Source organism: Melospiza georgiana, chromosome 18, assembly GCF_028018845.1.
Source record: "Melospiza georgiana isolate bMelGeo1 chromosome 18, bMelGeo1.pri, whole genome shotgun sequence".
NCBI classification, from domain to species: Eukaryota; Metazoa; Chordata; class Aves; order Passeriformes; family Passerellidae; genus Melospiza; species Melospiza georgiana.
The window spans coordinates 7,388,555-7,410,858 of record NC_080447.1 but is presented as its reverse complement, the minus strand read 5'-3'; the positions used below and the strand labels follow the sequence as shown (position 1 = coordinate 7,410,858).

General features: G+C 42.6%; 1 protein-coding gene across 11 annotated transcripts in view; it reads right to left on the bottom strand.

Annotated features, from left to right (window-relative positions):
• Nucleotides 1–3: 3 nt before the first annotated feature.
• The window catches only part of ARVCF (ARVCF delta catenin family member), a 248,041-nt gene continuing 225,740 nt past the window's right edge, over nucleotides 4–22,304 (bottom strand). For 10 of the 11 annotated variants that reach the window (XM_058036945.1, XM_058036944.1, XM_058036950.1 and 7 more), the window contains 9 exons: nucleotides 18,939–19,066; nucleotides 17,859–18,009; nucleotides 16,338–16,530; nucleotides 15,068–15,179; nucleotides 14,364–14,454; nucleotides 13,245–13,298; nucleotides 8,582–8,673; nucleotides 6,559–6,672; nucleotides 4–5,180 (listed from right to left, as the gene is read on the bottom strand). In XM_058036945.1, coding sequence (XP_057892928.1) covers nucleotides 6,571–6,672; nucleotides 8,582–8,673; nucleotides 13,245–13,298; nucleotides 14,364–14,454; nucleotides 15,068–15,179; nucleotides 16,338–16,530; nucleotides 17,859–18,009; nucleotides 18,939–19,066 — 923 coding nt within the window. In that variant the 3' untranslated portion in view covers nucleotides 4–5,180; nucleotides 6,559–6,570. The remainder of the gene's footprint in view (nucleotides 5,181–6,558; nucleotides 6,673–8,581; nucleotides 8,674–13,244; nucleotides 13,299–14,363; nucleotides 14,455–15,067; nucleotides 15,180–16,337; nucleotides 16,531–17,858; nucleotides 18,010–18,938; nucleotides 19,067–22,304) is intronic. The other variant, XM_058036953.1, reaches the window with a different exon arrangement.

Below are 22,304 nucleotides of genomic sequence, written 5' to 3'. Positions count from 1 at the left end.
ATGTATTCTTTCCAGGCATGGTTTATTGAAAACACACCAAACTGTTATCCTACATACCTGGTTTCTAACAAGCATTCTACTTGTCTGCATTATGGAAAGATCCTATCATAATAATAATACATTCTGTCACGGTAATATTTGTTCTATGAAAAGCATAATCCACCTTTTTTTCCTCTCCATACTTGTAAAATCAAACCATTCTAAGTGTTTCAGTTTATAGTACAGTGTAAATACAATGCAAAATCCCACCAGTCTAATCTACAGAGAGAATGTTGAGCAGTTATTACAGAAAACACATTGTTGATTTTTTTAAATTCTCCTACCATGAAAATTTTAAGGCACATGATAGTTACAAACACATTAGCTACTAATTACCAGTAAGCTTCTTAGTCTAGTTATTTTGTTTTTTTCTGAACAGTAAGAACCAGATTGGCAGGCCTTGTAGTATCTGCACCATCTTCCTCCTCACCTTGGACTTCAGATCATCCTACCCTGATGTCAAACTTTAAAGAGAAAACAAAGGCTCATAACATCTTCCCCTTAAATGCACTAGGTTAGTTACTGTATCAGTAAATCAGAGATTTTCTCTGTCAAAGATAAGGAAACACCAGATTTTAGGGGTATCATAAAGAAATTTTGCAAAAAAACTACACCTATATAAACACCTTCAAAAACTCCACCCCAACAGCACAAACCTGCTGGCTGAAAGTATTGGCACATTGTAGGTTTCACTGAGCCAGCAGTGGCTCAGCAGATGAGGCTATAACCACTCTTATGTGCCCATTTGGCTTCTGAAGCTTTGCTTGCTCGAGGGTTTGACATGTGCACCTCTCTCACAGGTAGCTGAGCCCATGCTCAACCTTAAGGCAGGTAACAGAAGATAACTCACCACCTTCAGTCTCATGAAACTGCTCTAGGAGTGAAAACTGCTTGCCTAGCACAAGGCTTTCCTGCTAGAAAGCATTACTGAAACTGCTCCTCAGAGCTGGCACCAGCTTAGGAAACTGCTGCAACAGACATGCCACCCCTGGCTTTCTTCATGGGTCCTGACAGCAAGTCAGTTCCTAGTCCCAGGGGCATCTTGGCAACAGAGACCAGATTTGCTTTCCTGATAGAAGCACATTCAGAACCAGGTCTGAGCATGTGAGAACAGATCTGGGATAGGCAGCAGTTATGCCAGAACAGAAGACACTGAAGATTGGGACCTATGGCTGCCCAAGCTGTTCCCTAGGGAGCATTTCAAGCTGACAACACACCTAGAGTTGTATGTATGGCTATACTGCTACTTAAATCCACAACAAAACCAAAATGTCCTACAGCCTTGCCTTTTGCTCTCCTCCTTGGATTCCACAGACACACTGACTGACCTGGGAACCATAAAGCACAACTGCTGCACACTTACTTGATGCTTCTCCAGGGGAGTTGGCACAGAGTGTTTGTTCAGTGAAAATGCCTGGGAGATATGCGAGCCAACTTCTAGGAAGAAGGTTCTATAGTAATCACATGCTGTCAGAAGTCTCCCTCTCCCCTGTGTTATCTCAGCCCTTACTGGGCCATCAAATTTCCTCCTCCTCTTTAGCAGGAGTCTTGCAACACCATCACTTCCTTCCACAACCATCCCTCCCACTACGATTTCTGCAGGTAGAAATCTCTTCTATCCCAGCCCCTTGCAGGCAGATTCCCTCCTGTTTTCACAGTGGAGTCAACAGTAAAAGAGGAGGTCACAAACCTGAGCCCTAAAAAGCAGTGCCTGCCTTTTAGCAGGAGACTCTAGACCCTACTGCAGCATTAGTCAACACACACTGCCACTTTCCCTTCTTTACATACAGTCCCTGCTGCCAAAATACAACAATTACGGGTTCATACACCCACATTCCAGAACAGCTCAAACAGCCAGTCACACTTGAGCCAACAAGGGGAGAGGTGAGGGCAGGGGTGGGCACACATCCCACCAGTGAGCCCCTGGCCACAGACAAAAAGGACATTAAATCACCAGACCTGGTTCAAAGTACCCTGCTTTGGACCTCAGCAGGTGGGCTGATAATACAAGGTGATCGTTTCACATACAAATCATCCCCCAATCTGTTTTCTTTCCTCATCATCCAAATAACAGTTAGTTTGTCAAGAAGAAAAACCTCCACAGTAGTGCTGAGGATGGGTTATTGCTACATACTTGGGAATTAGTTGTCAATGTAAGGCATGGGAAGGGTAGGGGTTTGATGTGTGATTCCCAGGGGAAGCCTTGGCCCATCAACTTGGTATCCAACTTCTTGACACACCATCCTCTGATTTTCTGCAGCAATAAACCATGCTGTCAGCTCACAACTCTGCTGGCTGCTGTAACACCCCCAGGAAAACAAAGAACAATTTGCTACGATGACCTGGGCAGCCAGTGCCATTTAACCTGATAGGGACAGTTCAGGGTGCAGTGTAAATACAAAAAAGACTTTTGGGAGAAGTGAGATGGGGTCTGAATCTGCTTCTCCAATATCCTTAGTGTTTTTAGCCCATTAATGACACAGATGAACGTGGACTCCAACCCAGATTCTGAGTGTCCCTGTAGTGTCCCAATAAGAGCCATGGGATACCTAGGATTGGAAGTCATGACCATAATTGGCCCCAGTCACTTCACTTGCTCCCTCCTGCGGTTTTCTCTGATAACTTCTTGCTGGCTTTGAAATATCTGCACAATAACTAAACCACAAAGTCTTAGCAGAGACTCCTTTCAACAGTCAGGTCTTTATTTTAAGTGAACTTTTTCTCAGACTCCTTTGGTAAATATATGATTTGAAGTAGATCAGGGACAGACTGACAGCATGGCCCTTCTCTTACACTGTTCTAGTCAGCTACAAAGCAGGTTCCATTGCTAATTACTGAACGTTTTTAAAAAAATCCTTTCATATACAAAAAGAATACACCAAGTACATAACCAAAAGTGATATAAAACTCTTCTGTGTAGCTTGGTTAAAAGGGTCTCCGCGTATTGGCAGAACAAGTATGAAAAGAGCACCATTGATATAATATACAGTCAGACGATGTATCTGGTTTCATTGCCACACTTTATGTCTACACAGAGAGACACTGCCCCGACACAGATAGTCACAGGTGCCTCTCTTTGCTTCCCTTGATCCGCTGAGCATCTTTGGCCCAATAGGACTCTCATGCAGGTGAAATAACAAATCTTTGCTATGTTGATTTGCTCCAAGCAACTTCACCTTCCCCAGGATCCAGAAGTGACACTGCAACGTATGTGGAAGATGAGGGTCAAAAGGGAGCGTGCAAAGCAGCACACGTATCATCCAAATCACTGACAGCTTCTGGCATCAGTCTTTTTCCCTGAATCAACAAATGCTTCCCTCTCCTGCAAACTACTTTACATGGTTTTGTTAACCTATTCTCTGCACAACAATATATATATATAGATATATAGACTTTTTTATTTATTTATATATATGTATTCATGTCAAATTTTTAATATACTCAAGAAGATACAAAGCTCTTGGTACTTGCCTTTTTTTAAAGTTTTTTTAAATTTTTTTTACAAAAAATGTAATGGTTACTATTACAGTAATATTTTGGGGGAGGTGAGATTGTTGGATACTTCCCCTTTTTAGTTACAAAAGGAACGGCAGGCACTGAAAACCGTAAATGATGTTTGCTAGACTCAAGGATGTGCTTTCCAGTCACACCGTTTTTAGGAGCTTGTTTAAAACTAAATGTGGCAATCAAAGAACAATGGCAACCAAGTAAAATCAGCAAAAGTCCTCTCAATGCTAATGCTGAGACATTTGCTTCCTATTCTCATCTGCTGCCCTCCCTTGACCAATGCCTGGAGAAAATCAGTGATCTGAAATCATTTAGTCCCCGGCATTTCCAGATACCACATTTGCAGAGTACATTTTCTTGAGGTAAACATTCCCCTACAGAAGGCAGGCCTTGGCATCCTGGAGGAGAGCTGCTGCACACAGGTGATTTTCACACCACGTGAAATATGCAATCTCAAAAGCAAAGGAACACAGAAACCATGACAATGATTTTAAAATGCCAAACCAGTTCCCTTTGTGGCATTTTTCATCAGGATCTTTAGCCCAAATCAAACATGGATCCAACACTGAAAAATTTATCAAATGTAAGTGACAGACCCATCTCAAATTTATAGTGTGTTCAAAATGAGACATCCTACAAAAAAGCTCCTATTTCCTTCAATGTCTTAACAGCTATGCCAAAAGTAGTTCATCATCATCAATGCAACAATGATACATTTAACATGTAAAAGCTCCTTATTGCAATCTTTGAGAACATGAAAATAAAAAGCCAGCCAACTCCATTTCCCAGCACATATTTCTGAACCAGGAACACTGAAACCTTCCATAAACTGCTTTTCAATATGTAGAAATAAAAACAGAGACATTACAGAATTCAAAAGGCAGAAGTATTGTACACCAGATTATAATGATAATATAGCACTGTGATTGATAAAGCTTACTCTAAAAGCAGATTATACAGCTTGCATCAATTTTGTCATCCACTCTCCAGTTCATTTAACTAGCGTTTAATAGTTTTTGTTCTGCATTTTCTCCCTTCATTGAAATCCAATAAACCCACTCAACATTCCTGCACCTTCTGTGGGAATAATAAAGAAAACCTAAACATTTTTCAGAAAGCCTTCAAAAACGTTAAGAGTCACAGTTCAAAAGAAATCCCCCAAAACAAAAACCAGAACCATGAACCCCAAACCAGAAAAGTGCTATTCTCCTCATGGCTACACCTACGGTATCATTTCAAACATGCCGCAGTTCCCGTCTCGCTGTGAAGCTGCCCCATGATGTGCGCTTCTCCAACTTGGCACCATCCACACATAAGAGTCACCTAAGAACACAGCCAGCTACATGGAAGCTTGGATTCTCTTTTCTTGCTTTTCTTCTTGCAGGAGTGGGAGGGAGGGAGGGGGAGGCGGTGGCTGTCTCTGGTGGGAATGTCAGGGAGTTAAGCAGCAGAGTGTCTCGCTGTAAGGCATCGTGCTCCGGGCGATGGCACTCGGGTGGGTTCGCTCCCCATGCCCTCCTGGGACCTGCAGCCCTCCCAGTCTGAATGGCAGTGGTGACTGATGAGATCCTCTGGGTCGATTCAATGTTTGTTTCTCCCCCCTCAATTAAAAAAAATGTGGTTGGACTTTAGCCCTGCAAAATAAAGTCAGAACTGATTAATACCAGTCATTAGCATGGCCTTGGTGATCTCCATCACCTTGTTGTAGGACTGTGACTGGAAATGCCAACCTATGCCAACACATGGGCTCTTTGATGGGCATGTCTGGGAAAAACAAGCACAAACTTAATTTTTCAAAGTCAGGACCCCACCTGTAGGGCTTCACTGCTCAGAGCAGAGAGCGGGAATGAAGCAGGCACCACAGGCACATTGATGCTACCCCGTGCCTGAGTCACCATGGGTCACCGTGCAGCGCTGAGCAGCCGTGGAGGCCAGTGGTGCCAGGACCTGCTCTGTGACAGCACCTCAAAATGCTGAAAGCCTTCTCTGGGCAGGTGCTTCCAACCAGAAACAGAAACCATCTGCTAACACCTTGCATTTCTATCAGGCTGAAAGGAAGGAGGGAAAAAAATATCCAGCACCACCACCCAAAAACATACAGGAGCTTTCTCTCCCACTAATGAAAGGGATTTCCATGCAGAATTATGTGGGTGAATGACAGCTCATGGTTAGGAATTTGGGCCTTTAAAGTCTCTTGCCCATTCTGATGGGAAAGTTGCTCAGTGCCTTCATGACAGTCACTGAAATTTTCCTTTAGTCATAGCCAGGGGCACAACACCTGCTGTTCCAAACACAGCATCCTCTGACGGAGTGCCAGAAGGTATCACCGGGGTGACTCGAGCAAGACAGCAGGACACAGATTAGCAGTGGCAGGAGCGAGGAAAGGCTGGTAACATTACTGAGGAACTTGGCACATGGCAAAGGCACACAACTAGAACACAACAAAAAGGCACCTTTCTTTAGTGACACACAATAAAAAAAAAAAAAAAAGAAAATGGGAAGTGGGAGTTGTGGGTCACTATTTATTGTGTAACCAATATCATCTCTCCTTGCAAAGTAACTCCTGTACAGTCAGCAGCTTTCCTGCTGTAGTTCATGGGAACCTTAGGGGACATCCAAAAATAGTCAAGGATATGTTTTTTCTTAAGTCTCAGGCTAATCCTTATAATGAGCATTGAGGGATAAAAATGGTTGGAAGCAGGAACACAATACTCAAATTCATTCCCATGGCCTAACAGCAGAAATATTTCACATTTCAGCTGACAACTAATCATTCACAATATTAATTTTCTGCCTGGTTATTTGACAGGTTATTTTTAATCAAACTGTGGTGTTTTATTGCATTTCATTAAAGATACACTGAATAGTATAAACACCACTTTTTTTTTTCCTCCAAATGCACTATCATCTATCTGTAAGTTAGCAGTTAGATTTGAAGAGATCCCACAGCTATACAGATCATGCACAAGAGAAAGTTATTCACTAGCCCCAATTACCATTAAAAGGACCTACCATGCATGCAAATTAGACCCAGGAGTCAACAGGCTGGGGTTTAATGTCACGGGCATCCACCAGATTCACCGAAGCCCTGTTACTCCTGTTAATGTTTTTCCTATTTGTGTCATTCTGCAGCACAGGGTGAGGAGTTAAAGCAAAACAGAGCGGATTAATCAAACAAAACCACCAAACAAGTCAGCTTAAAGTAGCACAAGGGAAAATTAGTGGTAGAGAAAGAAACAAGATCAGCAAAGGCACAATACTGACAAAAGCATTTGCAACAGCCAAAAGGCCACGCTTCCCTGGATTCCCAGCCTCCCTTGAGCTTGCACACAGCTCACGAGCCACAACCCCCACAGCCACATTTCTGTTTGGCAGCACAGAGAGGAAGAGCAGCAGCTGCTCAGCTGTGCCCAGGTGAGAGCAGGGCTGTGGCCACTGTTGCTGTGCACAATAGCCTGGATTCAGGCTACCCCCAGGTGCTCAGAACCAAGAGGCAGCACAGGCTATGGGTCACACACTGTTGAGGTGAAATGTTTTTTCTCTCTTTCTCATGAAAGCAAAGCAGCACCTCCTGAACTCTGGTTGTCCTTCACTTTGGTCATACACTGGAGTTAGGGCTGCTTGATGTGATTTTGAGGGTTGCATTGGACCACGTTAATGAATTTTGAGTAGAAAAAATAACAAGTACTTGTTAATTTTCCTATCTTATCCTATTTTCCTTAAAGAGATATTTTTTGCCAAGCTCCTATTGATCAACATTCTTATATAACTTACTGCATCCATTCCTGCTGCATCCTTGCACAACTGTACTCGAACTGTGATGAGGGAACTAGGAAGTTTATTTGACTGATACTGCCTCAAGCAGGACCATCTCTTGCCAACTGGAGGAGAGGGACACATTGTAGGACTTCAGTAATCAGCTTAAAAAAAGTCCAGGCAGATTGAAGCCACTCTCCAGGGTGTACCTTCTTGGAAAGGCAGAACACAGCAGGAAATGCCTGACTAGGCAAGTTAAAACAGACAAGTTGGTGCAGTTTTCCTAGTTTACCATCTAGGGAAGTATTTTTCTCCAAATCCCATTTTTTTATTTCCCTGTTCAACGATGGTGGGTTTGTCTTTCAGCTGACTGAAGTTTAACTGCTTCCCATCAACAGAAATCACCTGGATTTTCTGGTTTTATCAACAATGTGCTGAAGGTTATTAAGGACAGCCTTCTGCAGACTAGCAATAGTGTCTCCTACCACTGACTCTTATTTCAATGAATCCTCATTTTCCTTCTTGAAATTACTCCCCCAGGGGAAAATCCAAGCTTGTATTAAGGCCAGGGAGAACTGGTGGCCACAGCATTTTTACATTCACAGACTTTTTACTCTGAAAAGGTACAGAAGTGCAACAGAAATTACACAGAGCCTACTGAGCCACACTTGCACACAGCCCATAATACAAAAAATCTTGTAAAGTAAGAATTATTTTCATTTAGAAAGTAGTCTAAATTTGTATTTAGAAAACACACAGAGAACTGTGCATGTCTCTTCTTCGCTCTCAATCTCCCTGGCCCATGGCCATGGTCCACCATCAGGACTGTGAATGAGTGCTGCAGAAATGAGTCCTATTCACCACACTGCTGGACATGGACACACAAGATCACACCTATTTCTCATGATGAAGACAATAAAGCAGCATGACAACCTGAATAGACTTGTCAAAACAAAGTCCGAGCACAGTTACACAGCTCAGGGCCAGGGAATTCTGCCTGGACAAGGGCAACAGAACAAACACTTTCTATCTTTACAACCTCATCCATTTACAAGAGTACAGGAGCAAGTACCTGCACTTGCTGCTGCACTGGAAAGCAACATTTTGTTTTTATTTCTAGTTAGCCAAGTGCTAAATTACAAAATAATGCCTTTATGTGAAATAAAAGAAGGCCCTTTACACAGCCCCCTGGTGAGTGACTGCCCTGTGTTTCTGGCTGAGGACACTGGATCCTTTCTTCCCAAGGCACTAACTACCCTCAGCAGGAAGGGGAGCTCACTTTTAAAGGTTCCTTCTCGGAAGCATCTCCCGTGTTATCGCTGCTCTTGTACTTGCGCTCCTTGTCTCGGTGGTCGATGGTGGAATATCCATCTGAGGAGAAAACACAACAGTCAGGCATGAAGCAAAAACAAGAGCAGAAACAGAGCTGATGCAAGCAGAATTCTTTAGCAAGGAAAACAAACCACCACAACCCAAAGATGCCGGCAGCCTGCTTCTCATGTGCTCCAGCTCTGAAATTTCATTTTTACTAGCTAAAAACAAACAGAGAAGCCTTCTTTTTATAGCACTGCCAGATGCTGGCACTCATTAGCAAGCAGCACTGTTTTCATCCCAGCCTGCTGCACTTTTTAGTGTGCCCAAGGAAAGCAGCAAGTTGTCATCTCATGCCCTGTGGCTAATGAGCTCCAAATTCAGCCCAAATCCTGCATTCCTTGCTTAGCAGTCTGATTAATTGGCTGTGTTCATTCTCTGAATGCTCTGCAGCCTGTTACCACTTTTCCTGAGCCTGACTACTAGCAGGACATGACAATAATTTGGAAGAGTCCCCGTCAGAGCACTGAGAAAAAGGGCCTGTCAAGTTGGAAGAAATCTCAATGCAATCCCTGCTGTGCTTGGGCTGTCTTTCATTGCAAAGCAGCACCTGTTGGTGCCTTTTCTCCTGACAACTAAGGAACAGCATGAAAACATGATGAACACAAGGAAGAAAACTGTGAGAGAGTTCTATAAAGAAATGGCTGTAATTATTTCAGAACCTTTGCTTTGAATCATTGTCAGACAATGCAAAACTTAATTTATTTTCGTGATGCATCAAATTTCCCTCATTATCAGTGACAAATAGATCCTTGCCTGCTCTGCTTTGACAGCATTGTAATCTGGAGTAAACAACACCCAAATTTATACCTCCCTGTAGGCTTTTGTTTTCCCCTGTGTAACTGAGGGATCATTAATGTTTTCTTGTCATGACAAACTGTGTTTTTAGAATACTACAGAAAGTTTTACATAAACTATGAAAATGCCTCTCTCTCCGTTTGTTACTTGCCTGTAACAGGCCATTAAGGAAAAGTGAGTGATGTATTTGTGGGCTTCTCGTGGCACTGTTTGCCCACATGACAACTGCACACAGAGTCGGGTTAAACTGAGAAAAGCTGCAGTGTTCTGTGTGCCTCAAACCCAAGTGCACACAGACCAGCAAACAAGCACCTGAAGCAGGATGCATTTTTGACATCAAGGGCAGTAAAAGATGATTTAACCATGCTGACCAAAAATAACTAAGGAATTTTGGAGTTATACATGTAGTTCACAGATCATAAAGCATGATTTCTTACACAGCATTAAACTTACAATTACTTGTTGACAATCAAAGATGCTTGACATTCTTAGCTATTCCTTTTGAACAAAAAAAGAAAAAAACCAGCTGCACCCAGCTACCCAGCCAGCACTCATGGGGAACGCACGACCAATAATTCTCTTTCAACTGACAGGCATGAACATTGCTAGTAGGCTATGTCCTAATCTACAGATTCATCATCTAGTTAGGACAAAATACTTCACAAAAGTATGTATTCAGTGATGCAAAACCAGAAAATTAAACTTGCAGCATCTGGGTGGTAGATTTTTACAAGCTCATGGTAACTCACAAGGATGTAATGGATCACTTTGCATTTTTGCAGTGGCATCATCATGGATGATCGACAAATACTTCCAAAAGGAATTGCCAAGACACAATGGAAACCTTTGAACTACCCCCAGAAAGCCACAGCCACTAAGTGAAGCTGATAGCAGCTGTGATAATTCCCAGGGAGCAAGGTCATTAGTAAACTATAATAATAAAAAATAAAAAACGAAATCAGATATTTAATAATATGAAAAAATTAAAACTCCCATACTTAGCCAGGACACATCAGCAAGAGGAAAATCCAATTTTTGCACTGGCAGTAATCTGACAACAAAGAACACTCAAGAACTTTGCCCTTTGCATCTGAACTCCAACACATTTTGCATTTTGTGCCATGGGCCCCTGGCCTGTACACAGACTGGCACCCACAGGTCATGTGTCCAAAATCCACACACTGTTCTATGCCTCTGGCAAGATAAGCAGCAGCAGAGATAGGAAGTTCATGATTTGATCAAATAAAATGAGAAATTGAAAGAGGCTGCATTAGAGAAGAAATACCTCGCTGCCCTGAGAACCACAGCTCTACAAGGAAGTTAGAAATCTGCTTCTCCCATATTTCAGATTCATTTGAAGAGACAATCAGAATTAACTGCTTCTGTGGCATAAAGATCTATACATATCTTGCTGCTCCAAGGTATAAGTACATTACTTTGACTTAATACAATCCCTTGTATAGATAAAAGTTACTTTGGTCAATAGAGCAATGTCCCATCCTTGGCTTGTTTATTTCTCTCTCTCAGCATCCTGCTTGTTGTCATCTCTATTGCTTCTCTATCTCCCCCTCACTCTACAGCAACATTTTTATGTCATCACAGATTACAGGACCAAATACATGCCTGCCAGTGTCAGTCCATTTGTGCCCTCACACAACTCTCAACTTACAAAAGGTCAAACCTCTAAACCCATCAAAGAGAAGGAGGAGAAAGGAAAAGTCATGCCTGAAGATGGGCATGGAGAACAGTGGCATTTGAACTCTGTGTATCTGGTCTGAACAATTTCACTTCCCAAGTGCTCCTGTCTGAGCATCTGCAGGTTAACTAAAGCACACACAGAGTTCTGGAGGATTTGGCACAGACTGGAGATCACCATTCTGCTGCTTCTGCAGAGAGCTTGGGGCAGGGCCCCAGGCACACAGTGACAGTGGACTGCTGCTCTGCAGCCTGCCTGGAGTGGGGACACCTGACAGACCTGATCATCCCATGGTCACTCGTAATATGGGGTTTCTTCTGTCTCCCAGCACATCCACACCCTGCCCAGGCTGTTCCACTGCCCCAGACAGCAGGGACCTGACTGCTCTAGTACTGCTGGCTGATGGGAACGGATGCTTCTGCCTCCCTCACCAATGACAGCCCAGTGATTTCCTCTGTTGAGAAGGATAACCCCTACAGCATTAGCAAAGAAGCTGCACCAGCAATTTTCTTTTACTGATCTTGAAGCAGAGCCCATGTGGGTTAACAGGAAAGGCCCAGGCACCAGGACAGCCTAAACACTGAGAAGAACCCACAGAGGACGGGCAGACAGGTGGGGATGTTCTGGAACCATCAGTCCTGTGTGGATGTACTCTGCAGGGGATGAACACTGGGCTGGAAGGACCAGTTCATTCCAGAGTGGAAAAAGAACAAAAACTCCAGAACATAACAGTCCACTATGAAGTTAAAATCTGAAAATATAGTCTAGAGCAGCCTTCTCATATTAATATGTCCATAAGACAAAAAATATGCAGCATTTGGAAGAGCCTGAAGAAAAGAGATGAAATGTTGTTATTCCAGTTCCCTGGAATTAAGGATAGTAAACTGGATAAATGAAGTTGTGCTATTTCAGAGGTCAGCTGAAAAGAGAATAAAGTCATAGTCATATTGGAAGTAAAAAGCACTGAAAAGCTGGAATCAGGAAAATTTGACAGATCTCATCTTCTAAAGGTGATAAAAAGACTGGAGAACAGCATGGCCCAGAGAATCTGCCTGATGCCGTACATATGCTGTAAATTTGCATTTTGTTTTGTACTCAGGGCTGCACCAGTAACTCCTGAGAGCATAAGGCAGCAATTAATACTGAGACTATAAACACTCAGCACTGCCCATTCTGCAGCACCTGCCAGCACACAGCTATTCCTGCCAGGCAATCCTCTACAAAGAGATTTTCTTCCATTGTGAGAACAAATGTTTCAGTGTTCCCTAAGGCAAAATACATATGGACAGTTGATTCATGGCAGGTGGCATCTCATTTTTCCAAGAATAAAAAAGGTAATATATAATACCTGTTCTTTTACTTTCTGAACATGCTTGGCTTTTTTTTGGCTCTAACTTGCTATTTTATTCAATCACAGTTACTAATAGCAGTGTACCAAACTGATCTGGAGGCATTCATACAGGTGCATTTAAATAGGTGCAAATTCTCAAGACACCACACAGCACCTTTATCTACCTTGGTAAAGGGAAAAAGCCCTACAAGTTTAACACTACAGAGCTTATCAGTCTCAAGGCACATCACTGACAGTCAGTGGCTCTTCTCAGTCTAGAGGAAAAGCCAGGCTCATTTAGATGCAGGTAAATGGAAAGCAGAGTCATGAATATCACACACACTAACCTATTTTTGGTTTTACCTACCAAAAAAAAGGCAGAACAGATTTAAATACAAGCAATACATTGAAGTAAATTTTCAACTCTTTCTTTCAGAATCCTGGAGACTTCCAGATCTGTAATACGGAGTGCAGCTGCCTCAGGGACCAAAGAGCAGAATGAAAGCTGGGTCAGTGTACCTCCAATATATGCATGAAGTAGTGGGGGAAATTGGTGTGACACTCTACATGTATACAAAGAAAAAAAAAAAAAGACGATGACCAATATTTTGTGAGGTAATGTTTTGTTTTAAATGTCAGCTTTATCCATCTGAAATAATATCTCCTAGAGAAATAGCTGAACTTTCCTGTGAGTGACAGTGTGCTCTATTGGAACAGACAGAGAGTTTGATCTATGACTGAATTTACCTGGGCCAAGTTCATCCATAGGTATCATATCACGACTCCCCGACTTCTCATTATCTAGAAAACAGAAGCATTGGAACAACTTGAGATATATTTGCTTTTCTCAAAACCTGGTAGTTCCAAATTAGTCACAAAACCAGAGAGGTTGATAAAGTATGGAATGCAGAGATTACTGTAAAAAAAATTCCTGAACTATTCCATTGTTATCCATTCAGAAAGGGAAGTCTGAATCAAATTCTTCAGAGAGCACATGTAATCCATGTATTTTCTGCTTTGGCACTGTAATACAGGGCTTTCTCTCTCAAACAGAAACCACAGTTCTGCTTTGGACTACCTACCACAATTAACAAGCTTCTCTTTGGTCTCTCCAGAGTAAAAGAGAAGGAAAATAAGTCAGGGTGCAGCTTCTCATGGCACACCAGCCAATCCAGCATCTGCTGAGCCAACAGAAAACTAATCCACAAAGAAAAGAAGTTTCTTGTCACATCAGCAAGCTGACCCAAATCATCCTCAGTCTCCATCATGTGCCAGGTTTGATCAAAGACAGGGAGGGTGGAAACAGGCAGGGCAGTGTGGGGCTGCTGTTTCTGCAGTAGCCTGCAGTTAAACCAGAAAAAGTGCACCAGACAAATCCTGCTCTTAGCAACCAGAGCCAGGCTCAGAGACACAGCAATCATGGTGAAATCAAAGCTGGTGCTACACTGGTGTTGGTGTGGCTGTGCCTCATGAAAAAGCAGAGATAGGATTAGTTGGAGCTTGAATAAACTCCTCTCCAATAAAAAAATCCTGCATGGTAGAGGAAGAGGCTGTGCCAAAATGGGCACATTTATTTAAAAAATGGAAAGACTCCAATACAGAGTAGGGGTAAGGTCAACCCCATTTGCAGGAAGATTAAACTGATAACACTGCATCCAAGTTGAGAAAACGGTGTCAGCAGTGTACATTTTGTAAGAAAAGAAATTCTATCCATCTCCAGGTAATAGGGACTGATTATTTTGAGACTGTGGGGTAAAAAGCACACAGGAATAATTCATTTTTACCCCCTTGTGCTGTAACACAGTCACAGCAAATCCAGAAAACCAGTAAAGCACTATATGACAAGCGATAAAGAGAAGAACTGACCTTGACTTTTATCCACCAGAGGCAAAGTGCTGTCATCATAGCCAGACCTGCCAGCAGTACCTTTGGAGCCCTTTGGAGCTGCAGAAACAGACTACAAGAGAAAAATCACACAGACACCAAATTGCTACTCATGGAAACTGAACAATACAAATAAATGAACCAACAGCACGGGGAGAGATTATGGAATGCACTTAAGCCCCCCTTCTGTTGATAATATGGAACTTTTAATACGGAATATAATAATACTGATAATACAGAATATTTTTCATTTTCACATCAATTTGATGGAGTTTTCTCCCTGTTTTCTCAATGGCAGCACTGCTGCCCTGTGAAAGAAGCAAAAGCCTTCCACAAGGAAAGGTGAGGAGGCTGCATGCCAAGCAGAGGTGGCTGCCCTAGGCTGCTGTACAGAATGTTTCAAAGGAGACACAACTAAGACAAGACATACTAATTCTTCCACCAGTAAATCGGGGCATTTGGGCTGTACAGGAAGGCAAACTCCCCAAACCTAACAAGCTGCATTCCAAAGACCACACCAAAGCACAGCCAGACATCTATGCAGGATGGTGTTACTGAGTAGGGTACAATCCACTGTGCTCTCAACTGGAAGAACAGAAGTGAAAACGAAGATCTACAGACTGCAAGGGTGGCCTAGTAAGGACATCTCCACTCAGGCACTTCCAGAACCTATTTAAGATCTTTACCTGAAAGTGTGACTTGTTCCACCCATCCTTCTGAAGGGCATTTCGTAGTTCTTTATAGCTCCAGATCATCTGAAGAATGTGAGATGCTGCTTTTGTTTCTCTGGGAGACTGGCTGATTTGCAAGATAAAATGACAGTTTAAGTATCAAGCAATGTCCAACTATTTGTATGTTAATACTCCACACAGCTATTATTTGAACCTATAACTAATGGGATATATGTGAAATCATTCAGTGACTTCCTAATATCTACAGGTATCTGCTGACAAAACCAGAAATTGAAATGTTATGAATTTTGCACATTTCTGTGTTTTCAGAGGTATTTCTGGACAAGCACTGTCAGGTCAGGTCAGAAGCCCTGGTGACACTTTTGTCTTGTAGCTGTCATTAACAAAGAACAGACACATTCCATTCTGCCTGGATTTATTCAGGAAAAAAAAAACCCAAACCAAAAAAAAATGTTCTCAGCTGCTTTTCAAACCTTCATCCCAATGTACACCTATTCATCACTATTCAATAAAGTTGTTCCATGGTTTAAAATACCTTACACAGTAATTTCGGTCAGCAAAAAAAAGTAAGCTGTTTTTAAATCAAAAATGAAATTTTATCTACTCCTTACTAAGTCAGTACACAGACACCTTTGATAATATAGAACAGGTGTAGAGTATTGGTGGCTCTCATATTTAGTAACAATATAACCCAAGAAGACTACTGCAGCCACCGTCCCAGAAGTCTGCAGCAAACACACCTACAATGAACTATGACATGAACTACACGAAACAAAGTTTCCTCTACAGCAGTCAGAACAGAGTTCTTAAATGGAAGAAAATTTGTCACTTAAATCACCACCAGCAGCCCTTTGGCCAGAACAATTACCACACACCATTAACCATTTCACTTAAAAGAAACAGATCTCATCACTGGCATTCCAGCAGTGGAACACTGCCACAGAAAAAAGGCTTTCCAAACTAAAACCAAAGATCATGATTTCACTGCAAATGCTGCCTGCTGAGTGTATATGTGGTGCGAAGATGATTCTGACAAGGAGAGAGCACATCTTAACACAACTGAAGTGACTCATCAATTAACCTTTTTCATCAAGTACATTTAAAGGTGCTGGCTGGCTTTACTTTGTTTATATTAACTGCTGAAATTACAGCTCAGAAACGTTGGGATGCTCCAATACTTTCACAAAGCAAAAGCTGCTGTTCATAGTGACATTTTCATGTTTGCAAGGAGTTCTTATGCCTTTTGCTTTCAACTGTCACTTACCTTGACTTGCTGATAGCTACCAGCTTCTGAATGCCCTGTGTCTGGATCAGAGACCTTGCATTTTCTGAGCTGTCAGTAATGATTTCATGGATGGTATTCAACACTGCAACCACAGTGTCCTCTTCCAGGTTCTTTGCAGATCTCTGCTGCCTGCTGGGCAAATTTCTTACCAGCTCACCCATGGCATAACTACCTAGATAAGGGGAAGAGATACCATTAGGCAGCCCTAATAATCATTTCAGCTTTCCAACCTGAATGATAGAAGTCAATGGTGTTTGCTATATTGAAGAAACCCCTTATAATGCATGTGTTTTAAACCACAAGACTGTAACTTCACAGAGTATTTATCATTCATTCATTATTTCAAGGTGATTGACAGCTGATAAAGCTAAAATAAAGTCCTTCATCACAGATTCTGAAAGGTATTGAGGAGAGAAAAAAGGCATTTTTACTTAGAATTTTACAGCCAACATCTATCATATTTTGCAAAGCCTGAGGCAAAAAAGCATCCAGTAGTGGCTAATGCCAGGTATTCATGCTAATACACACACATGGTTTACTCAACTTAGCCCTGTAATAGGCCTTCTGGGGCAAGGTGGGCAGCCATGCATTTATTAACCTTCTCCAACAAAGGTAAGAGAGCGTTTCCTCCTGGGTGCAGCTAGCCTTCTCCATGTATAGTACTTGAGAAAAAACAGGGAATCTGGACTTTATCATTCCCAGGTATCCATCTGTACCATCTGTGCCTGGCTACATCTCTGAACTATTAAAATGAGAAGCTGACATATTAAGGTAGAATCTCACCTTGCAATTGCCATGATGGCCCTAAACATGTCACCAGAATTTCCTGGCCTGACAAAGCTAGAGTTTAAACAAATACCTTAGTTAAATACAGAAGTCATCTAGAGGAAAAAACTCATCTCAGCTGAATCTTTCAAGATTCCTGCTTATGGGCAGGTGAATGTTATTTACCACTTAGGATAGGAGCTACAGCAGCGCTGAACATCAACTTGAAGAATATTAAGTTGTTTAGTGTCCAGCTCCTACAAGTATCCACCAGGCAAAGGGATGAGAAAGGAAGGAGGAAGCAAAAAACCAAAGGTACAACTTTAGAGCTCCCTGCACTTCCCCAGGTTAGCTCAGCACAACAAAGGCCAGACTCCCACTCTAACTGGAGTACCAGGCAGGCCTAAGGAGCAACATCTATGAGCACAAGTCCCGTAACAACCAGAGCTAAGGAAAAGACAAGAAACCTCTTATCCCATCCAGCCCTCTGCACATCTACTACACACACTCCTCTCCTGCAAAAAAGTATACCTAATGGTTCTCTCAAGTTAGAGATCTCCCTCAAGCCACAGCTTGTTTGAGTGGGCTGGACATACATTCTGAGCTAACAGCTCCCCACTTGGCAGATACATGGATGGAAACTGCAGAGAGAACAAATCCTCAACACAAAGGACAAAACCTCAGGTCTCAAGGGTCTCCAAGCTCCCAGGCTGGTTAGAGAAGTTCAGAAGATACCTATGAGATCTTTATTGCGGCGATCCATGGAAAGGTTTCTCAGGGCAATGGACACAGCCCTCACAACCTTGTCTGAGTCAGACTGGAGCAGCTCCACGAGCACCGGCAGCCCCCTCTCCTTCCGCACCGTCGCACGGATGTACGTGGACCACTGACCAGGACACACAGGGGAAAAGAAACAACACCAAGTACTGTGAGTTCATACACCTGCTCTTCCCTTGCCCCTGGCATTTCCTTCAGTGCCGTAACTCGTTTTTTCTCTGCAAAGACCAGTTAGGTTGTGGGTGCTGATTTATCCCATTGCCTTCAACCTTCATTCAAGTTCACCAAGAAGCAAGGAAGAAAGGGTGTATAAGTTCATCCTACAGCTTCTGGGGAAAGAGGGCAGGAACAGAAGGAAGAAGCATCATCTGCCAGCATCTGTTCTGAACACACCTTGGTGTGAAAACACATCCCTCTGGATTAGGAAAAAAGAGGTCACTTGGAGGAAACACTAAAGCATCTAAAGCACCTGTTATCTTCCTCCTCCTCCAATTTCATGGTTTTATTCTGTTTCATGATTGTTTTTCAAACAAACCTGTATTATTTAAAATAAGCTGGCAGGCAGCCGTGAAACACCACCCTGCCAACCCTCAGGCTGCTATCAGTCCCACTTTGCTGAGCAGTTCTGGAAGTAATCAGGCAAATCTTTGCGAGAACTGCCTGATTAGTGCTGGGGATGCTTCACAGAGGGTATTAGGGGACACTCTGGAGTGCAGTTTCCTCAGCTAACTGTCAATCCAACAAGTTAAGTATTCAGAACACATAACTATCTAATACCAGGCTTTTCTGAATGGACAAAGCAATGCTTACATGGCTGAAGTGGTGGCACTGAGCATAGTTCTGCTATGTAAACATCACCAGCCCAGAAGATGCAAAATGTGTTCAATAAGCAAATTGAACTAATTTCCTTGACATTCCCACTTCCTTCATTTTTAAAGGAAATACAAGTGTACAAAGTAACAGTGCACCTACAATGGGACACCCCCTTATTCTTTACTTACACAAAGGAAACAAAAAAAGACTGAAGACTACACTCACCGTCCAGTTGCCAGCACTGAGGTTCTGCAAAGCTCCTGCTGCAGCTTCCAGAGTGTTGAAGTTCTGACTTTCAGTGAGGATGGAGAGGTACAGTCGGACCACATCTGGCTGGTACAATAATTCAAATCCTGCAGGTGGGGCAAGAGGAGAACAGAAGCAAGAAAGGCAGAGAACACAATGTATAAACAAACACATACTCCTATTTAATAACCTAACAGAACAACCGAAAGCTGTGACGACACAGAAGGAAGAGCTTTTGTTATGTCCAAGACATTCTATCCACAATTGCTGGAAATGGTGGAGACACCAACACTTTAAGGTTGTCAATAAAGGCTGACAATTGTCTTAAGGTTGACAGTTCTTTCTGGAATCTGTGCTATGCTATGAACTGCCCAGAATGCAGGTGGTGACAAGGGACAATTTTTGCCTGTGACAATTACTACTTTGCATCTCTAGACTGGGCTGCAAATTCACCTTGCACTCCTGTCCTTGTTCAAGTATCTCTCAATACTTTTAGAGACACAAAGAGCAGGACCAAACAGAGCGAGCTACACCATCCTGTCAGCCACGCCCTGCACACACCTAGCGGACAGAAGGAAGGGGCAGGATGTCAAAATGACCAGCACCCCCAAGTGTGAGTGGCAAGGAGGAACACTGACTCTAGTTCAGATATTCAGCACAGAAATACGCCAGCATTGTCCCACTCTGGGAGACTGTGACAGCCACATCTGTGTAGTCACTGTAGCTGCTCTGGTGGCCTTTGGGATGTTTGCAGTAAGGAAGCATTAGGTAATGCAGTAAGCATTACCTAGGAGAGGATTTCTAGTAAAACATGACATCAAAGAAAGCATAAAGGTGTGAAGAAGCCTGGGCAAAGAGGCAATTTCAAGCTTGTTTTGAGCAAAATAATTTTTATTATTTGTATGCATGAAAAGAATGTTCTTCACATAACAAGATGCCGTCCTAGAATTATAGCATAATTCAAAGCAAGTTTACTACTAGTAAGACAGGAAACCTCCAAACACAAATCACTTTCTGTCTTCAGCACTTTCTTTTCAAAATCACCCATCTCTCATACACACATCACAGACTATCATATTTTAGACATCTTCGAGCAATGCTGTCCTATCCAGTGGAGATATATTTTTTCTTCCCTGTTGCTAAAGGCTTCCTGAAATAAGAGCCTTGATTTTAAATGAAAGTATTTCTCCACATCCTTCATATGGCTCTGTGGCTTTTTGAGTCAAGACCTCAGAACTCAGCCCTCTAACACTGTCTATGAACATAAGCTGTGTTAACCCCCTGGCTGTACAGCAGGTACTTATCCCACTGAAAGCAAGCAAACACCATCAGCCAAGGTTTGTTCCATTCCAAAAATCCGATCTATGCATGAGGATCCATGAGGATCCAAGTACTGGTTCATACTTTCCATGCTCAGCCTCTCGTGTGCATCCCAGCACGCCCAGGCCCTTCTCCAGTGACCGGACACTGAACCTGCTCCATGGCCGTGTCTCCTTTCAATGCCACCACTTGCCTGCTCCACATGACACCCTAGAGATAAGTGCAAACACAACAGATGGCAACCCCCAAAGGCATCCTGCCAATCCATACCACTCACTTTGTTCTTCTCAAGTGTCCTCCCCTTGTACTGGGATCATTGCCCTCTATATTGAATGCTGAAGAAAAACTACCATTACTTAAGCCATGAAGCATGAACAGTTGTACAGCTTTTCTCCATTCCTTGAATAAGTCTGTGATTATCTGACTCCAATACAACCTTCATATCACCCTTTTCCCCTGCCACTTCACAAGGTGAATTGGCAACCTAAGAACTTCTCAAGAAAAAACACTGCTGATAAGCGCCTGGTGGTTCCTTTCCTGAACACTAATACTTAAAAATCTCTTAGGATAGCCTACTGGAATTTTGACACTGTTATCTTTTAAGGAAGCTTTGCTGAAATGTAAATCAGATCAGCAGAAGAGATGAAGGCAGGTTCATTAGCAGATAATATTCATACAGAACATTTTCTGCTTCTGTATCTGAGCTCAGACTTGCCTGTGGTTCAACAGGATGCAATTGTTCAGCCAGTCTTCTGTTTAGAAGTACCCAGTTGTAATTTTGTCACACTTGGAAACAGCCCCACACTGTAACTCTGTCCTGTTATTTAAATGCAGTCTGTGATGTGCCCTTCCTGTCAGTCTGTACACTCCTTTTTGACTGGACACACGTCCTTCCTCAGCACCTTGCTGTGTGTGAGTGCTGAGACGCTCCAACCTCCTCCCCTCTGCTCCCCTCCTGTGGCCACAGCTGCATTCCTGTCACGCACCTCTCACCCGTTCTCTGTCATTACCTCTCTCCATGCATGAAAGCCTCTCCTTTTTCCTACTTACTACTGTAAGAGCATCTCAAAAATGCCTTCACCTTCTCTCTTCAATAATGCACAGCATTTTCTCTACCAACCACCAGTACCTTCCTGCTTTGGGGCATAACTCCTTAGCAGGTGGTGGATGATTCCCACCTCACTCTACTCCCGCCCCCTTTTCAACTACATTTATGCCTCTGCCCTACTGGCACCTGTCTCAAACAGTGCCAGTGAGTGCTACACACTACCCACAGCTCTGTCCTCCCTCCTGCCTCCCCTGCTCCTCTCCCAGCACTGCAGCTCTTCTGGGTCAGCCTGGCTATGCCAGAGAAAAGCAGCAGGAGTACCAAGAATGCCCCTCACGGAGGCTGCTCATTAGCAGGGATGAAAAACTAATAACGAGAAAGTTGCTGCTGCACTGGAGGGTTTTCCCTCTCTGACAGCAAGCTGACACTTTTCATAAGCATTATAGTGCCTTAAAAAGAAACAAACAAGTTTTAGATTTTCTCCATCTGCCTCCTGTCCTAATGAATCCAGCTCTGCTATTTATAGGATGCAATTTGTCTGAATTATTATGAATTTCCTACCAGTGTTGCATGAAGGCCTTGTACGTTTTTCCATGAAGCGCTTCATGCACGTTCCTGGGAAGCACAGCTGGTCTCACCTCCATTAAGCACTTGCTTCTTTTCAAAACTGATTTCCTTAATTTCAAGATCATCTTAATTATTTTTTTCAGGTAATGATACTTTTATGAAAAATACAGCTAACTCCTTACACCCATTTAAAAATGGATAGAAGAAATGAGAAAAGAGGGTCATTAGTGATAGAGAATACATCAAACGATAAAAACATCAATGGTTTTTCTTTTTTCTTTAAAAAGCTGTTTTAATTATAGCCCAGATTTAGCACTGTTCTTAAAAAGATAATCTTCCAGAAATAAATGAGATTTTTCCATTGGTTATGGATTTGTGCTGAATTGCAATCTGCACTGTTTCCTCCTGGA